The sequence below is a fragment of the Rhagoletis zephyria genome, unplaced genomic scaffold (genome assembly GCF_001687245.7).
Source record: "Rhagoletis zephyria isolate East Lansing unplaced genomic scaffold, Rhagoletis_zephyria_1.1 Rzeph_scaffold_03595, whole genome shotgun sequence".
Lineage (NCBI taxonomy): Eukaryota > Metazoa > Arthropoda > Insecta > Diptera > Tephritidae > Rhagoletis > Rhagoletis zephyria.
The window spans coordinates 18,020-23,267 of NW_016160678.1; the positions used below are offsets into that span (position 1 = coordinate 18,020).

The 5,248-nt window shown below is 32.7% G+C and overlaps 2 protein-coding genes across 2 annotated transcripts in view; one reads left to right on the forward strand and one right to left on the reverse strand.

Moving 5' to 3' along the window:
* The first annotated feature begins 2,169 nt into the window (after nucleotides 1-2,169).
* LOC108369298 (uncharacterized) lies at nucleotides 2,170-3,711 on the forward strand. The gene is made up of 8 exons (XM_017624389.1): nucleotides 2,170-2,230; nucleotides 2,288-2,371; nucleotides 2,444-2,521; nucleotides 2,759-2,835; nucleotides 2,983-3,045; nucleotides 3,105-3,317; nucleotides 3,374-3,530; nucleotides 3,593-3,711. The coding sequence occupies exons 1-8, from the start codon at nucleotides 2,170-2,172 to the stop codon at nucleotides 3,709-3,711; spliced, it is 852 nt and encodes a 283-aa protein (XP_017479878.1).
* Nucleotides 3,712-5,065: 1,354 nt separating this feature from the next.
* LOC108369299 (uncharacterized) overlaps nucleotides 5,066-5,248 on the reverse strand; it is an 802-nt gene continuing 619 nt past the window's right edge. Inside the window, exon 3 of the mRNA XM_017624390.1 lies at nucleotides 5,066-5,084. Within this exon, the coding sequence (XP_017479879.1) occupies nucleotides 5,066-5,084 (19 nt within the window). The remainder of the gene's footprint in view (nucleotides 5,085-5,248) is intronic.

A 5,248-nucleotide genomic window follows, 5' to 3' on the forward strand; every position in this document is an offset into this window, starting at 1 on the left:
AAGCTTAATTAAATATGCATGTATGTACATACCGATTTTAAAGAAAATCTAAATACCTAAATACATACATATGTACGCTGATTTATAAAAATTTTAATTAATTTTAACCTTTTAAGACATTTTCTGATTTCAATTTAATATAAATAAGTATGTACTTATCTAGGCATTCTACATTAGTTTCTCTGTAAGGCATTCTTTGTTCGCTTCTCTGGATTCTGTTTATCCATGCGTTCTCCCTTCGTTTGAAGGTAATGCTGCGGGTAAGGGCTTACCTCCAATGACATGCCCATGTTAAAATAAGGCCTTCTTGAAGCGAAACGGTAAGCGATTCCATCGCCTAGCTCGTTTCCACTTTCGTTTCTGTGGTAATCGTGTTTTTTGCTGGGTAGTAAAGCTGACGAAATTAAGTTCTGGGCCATGAGAAATAATATATCCCGAATTGCCGTGGACGATCTTCTGCAAACATTGCATAGGGCAGGTGATCGCGATTTGCCAATGACAGCCAAAACACTTATGGGAACCAGTAGGAAAAAGGTTAGTGTTATACAAATACCTAATGGCGAGTTTTTGTATTGAGGGGTTCAAACTTATTTCTTGTCAGAGAGCTTAAATTTCTTAGCCAATAAGGAAGAAATTGTAATTGACATAGGTATTGATGGACTTAGGTTGTTCAAGAGCTCTAACAGAGTATTATGGCCAATTTTAGGATCTCTTTCGGATTTCCCGCATATTAGCCCCTTTGTCATTGGTTGCTTTTCTGGGTTAAGTAAACCCAAAAACATCAACGACTTCATGCGTGATTTTTGTACAGAGGCCAAATCACTTAAAGAAAACGGAATTAAAGTGGGTTCCATGGCAGTTTTAAAACCATTTAATATTCGTGTTTTTATTTGCGATTTTCCAGTCAGGGCTTATGTAACAGGAGTAATAGGTCACAATGGAAAAAACGGATGTCCTAAGTGTAGCGCAGAAAGACTTTATAAGGAGAGAAGAGTTTGCTTTCCGAAAAAGGTTGGTCTACCCAGGTCAGATAAGTCCTTCGCAATGAGAGCCAGTACTTTTCATCACCTTACTCAGTTTAAGGAAACAAAAAGTGTTTTAGAGGAAGCGGGATTCGGCATGGTTTCCCAATTTCCACTCGATTCCATGCATTTGGTGGATTTAGGCGTAGTTAAGAAATTGCTGAAACTGTTTATTACGGGTAAAAAATGCAATATTAAAAGAATCAATGATAAACTTACTTTTGTCGCACAATTTGTTCCGTCTGAATTTGGTCGTCTTCCCAGGAGCTTAGATGAAGTTTCTAATTGGAAGTCAACTGAATTTAGACAGTTTTTGCTCTACACTGGAATATTGGTTTTAAAGGATTGTATAAGTGAAGATTCTTATTATCATTTCCTGTTATTACACAGTGCTATTAGACTTCTTTCTAGTGAAAAGTCCTGTAGAAGAGAGACCGGTATTGCCCGAAAAATGTTGCAAGATTTCATAACTTTTTTTGGTACTTTATATGGCGATGAGAAAGTAAGTTTTAATATTCATGGGTTACTCCACTTGCCTGACTCTGTTGATGAATTAGGTCCATTAGACTCGTTTTCCGCGTACAAATATGAAAATTTCATGCAGCATTTAAAAAAAATTATTAAAAATCCTCATAATATACTCCAGCAATTGTTTCTGAGGATTCAAGAACGGCAAGGATCAGAAATGTATTTCAAAACTTTGAATGACTTTGGTTCATTCACTTTGGATGATAAAAAAGAGAAAGACAGCTATTTTTTTGTGAGAAGAAAGGCCCAATCAAAGTTATAAAAGTCACAAAATCAGGAGAATCAGACAGAGTTCTGTGTAGATATTTTCAGAAAATCGAGAGCTTCTTTTTGGAACCTATTACTTCGTCTTCAGGTCTGGGAATAGTGGTTACAAGTGTTTTAGCCTCGGAAACGGTGGAAATATTAAGGAATGAAATTACTTATAAGTACTTTTGTATTCCTTTTAATGAAAAGTTTTTGCTCATACCCTTATTACACCATTTGTTTCACGACTTTTCCAATTTTGCTACACATTCAAATTAAATTAAATTTTTGCTACCATTTAATATGAATATAATATAATATATGAACCATAATAATAATATGTATGATATGATCCATGATAATAATATGAACCATGCACATGGATTCAAGCAATATTCTTGATGAGTCGTTTTGTGAGGAGTCTCCAGTCGAAAGTAAGTGGAATGTATGAAAAATGTTTCATCACATAATTCCATCGTTCTTTATTTTAGTGGGCCAATCCTTTATAAAGAAGAGGTGCTACGACACCAATGTTGAAGCGGCAGGTGTAAGCCAAGTTTGCTCTCCGAGTGATGGTAAGTGCCTATTGAAAAAACTATGTAAATAACACTTACGATTTTAGTATTAATTCTTGAAAATCATTAAAGATATTAACGCGAAGCTGGACACCAATGTTGAAGAAGAGGAAGCGGGAGGTGTAAGCCAAGTTTGCGCTCCGAGTGATGGTAAGTGCCTATTTTAAAAAACTATGTAACTAACACTTACGATTTTAATATTAATTCTTGAAAATCATTAAAGATATAAACGCGAAGCTGGACATCATTCTTAATAACCAAAAAGCCATATGGGATACTTTNAGGTGTAAGCCAAGTTTGCTCTCCGAGTGATGGTAAGTGCCTATTTTAAAAAACTATGTAACTAACACTTACGATTTTAATATTAATTCTTGAAAATCATTAAAGATATAAACGCGAAGCTGGACATTCTTCTTAATAACCAAAAAGCCATATGGGATACTTTGCAGACAAGCATCAACAACATAAGTCCTTGAAATACCTCACTCTTTACAAAAGTTACATCCATACATACATATAAGTACATATGTACATAAATATATACATATACATAATAAATACATACATATGTATAAACAATATATATATTTTGTATATTTTTTTTATTTTAGCAAGCAAAGTTGTCAACAAATCAGGCGGAGCTGGAGAAGAAATTCATATCACTCCAAATGAATGTAAGTGTTGTTTTGTGAAAAATAAGAATTTATGAACATATGAGTACTCGATTTTGCAGGCAGTCGAAAACGCGGAATTTCTCGCTCTAGCGAAATCAGCACGCGAAATAAAGGTTTCGGTGCAAAATATAGAAAAGGAAGTTTGTCGTATGACGGGCGAAGCATGTGACAAAATTATGAACGAAATTGCCACCATGTTGCCCTGCTCCGCATATACCCCGATAATGGCGCTCGAGGAGAAATTAAAGGCCAAGGAGTATGTGAAAGCAATGGTAAGTAATAATAGCGAATTTAACTGATTTTATTAAAAACAACCCCCTTTCAATAGACCACATACTTGTACAAAGTCAAAGGCATGTCGGACGACGTTGGCGGTGTTTTCAAAAAGCTTTTCACCGATGAGTCCTTGGCTGAATTTAATTGGGAAGGGAGGTGGGAGAAAAAAGCCTTGAGAGAACTGACGTTATTTGAGCATGTTTTGCGCGGTAAACTAAAAAATAATAGTGTCAATAATGCATTCGTTTAAATACATTTCTTCCTTATTTAGACGTTTTCAATAAAATGACGTCCAAGGAGTTCGAGCACGCGGTTAAAAAACAAGTGGAGCGGAGTCATCATCGTCTTCATCAAAAAAAATATGACTCCAAGAAAAGCGACAAAAAATAATGTACATATGTAAATAATACATAATTACAATAATTAAATTATAATAATAATTACATAATTAATACAGGTCCGAATTTCAAACTTGGTAGAAAAATTAGAAAAAATCGACAAAATGTTACAACAACAACAAACTTTTTATTAAGATTTTCTAGAAAAATTCTATGTATGCAGTTTTATAGCCTATTAAATTCTGGCTTAAGAAAGTGCAAGTTTCAAGTAGCCATAAATTCGCGTTGATTTTTGATAATTTTTTTGGCGGATGGTGTTATTATTTTCTGTCATACAAAATAGGCTATAAAACTGCATACCTAGAATTTTTCTAGAAAATCTTAATAAAAAGTTTGTTGTTGTAACATTTTGTTAGTTTTTTCTAATTTTTCTACAAAGTTTGAAATTCGTACCTGTATTGTTTTTGTTAGATAATTAGCTGTATTTCTAAAAAAAAATTTAATTTAATTTAATTAAAATATTGGTATGCAATTTTTTCTAAGGCTGAAATTTGAACTGATATGTGAAGTAATCAGCTATACTTTATTAAAAAAAATTTACATTAAATTAACTTAAGAAAAATGGCCAAAACTTGGAAAAATGTCGCGCCCAGTTTTCATTTGGTTTACTGTATATTTATAATATGTATGAAAACCATAAAAAAGTAATAGAATAAGTAACACATTTTGAATTTTCGTCTATTTTTATTGTTTTGTAAATATGTTAACGTTAATAGAATAAGTAATAAATTTTGACTTTTCATCTAGTTTTTTAAACCTTTTTTTATACTTTTATGGCCTTATTCATAAAAAATAAAGTAGGTTTAAAAAGTTTTATAAATTGACGTTTTCATACATTTTTCAATTTATAAACCTTTTGGAAAGCTATTTTATTTTTTATGAATAAGGCTATTAGAATGGAAGTATACTGTCGCTGTCTTTCGAAATAAAGTTCTTTTACACATGTGTGTAGTTATTTATAAGTTATTTAAATATTTTTGTATGTGGAAATACACAGAAATATGAAAAAAATTTAAAATAGTTTTTTGATCTGATTGATTTATACATCAATCTGATGAATCAGACTTGACTACTTATTACATCAGTTATGATTAATCAGGGCTGATTGATTTATACATCAATTTGATTAATCATACGTGACTATTATTTACATCAGCTTTGATTGATCAGATCTGACTGATTTATACATCAGACTGAGTCATCAGATCTTAGTGAGTATTGTATCAGTTATGATGGTTAATACCTGACAAAATTGTCCATCAGCTCTTATTGGTAAGATCTGAGGAATCTTTCCATACGAGCTGAGTTGATTAAATAAGGCGAGTGAGTAGTGCAAACATATGTTGCTAATATTTACAAATACGGCTAAAACCCACATGTTAAAATGAGAGGCAAAATCACACCTACAGGAAAGTATCCATCAGATTTTTCAAAACCGCTGTAGAAACCTGATGTATAATCTGAGGGGTTAATACTCCAAGGCTGATACTCAGATGATTCATCAGTGATCACTCAGTTGTCCCGTAGGG

Excerpts from the sequence above, each read along its gene's own strand:
- LOC108369298 (XM_017624389.1), top strand. The coding sequence starts at position 2,170 with ATGCACATGGATTCAAGCAATATTCTTGATGAGTCGTTTTGTGAGGAG. Across the intron at positions 2,522-2,758 it reads AGTTTGCGCTCCGAGTGATG|ATATAAACGCGAAGCTGGAC; the intron begins GTAAGTGCCTAT and ends AAATCATTAAAG. Across the intron at positions 3,318-3,373 it reads AGGAGTATGTGAAAGCAATG|ACCACATACTTGTACAAAGT; the intron begins GTAAGTAATAAT and ends CCCTTTCAATAG.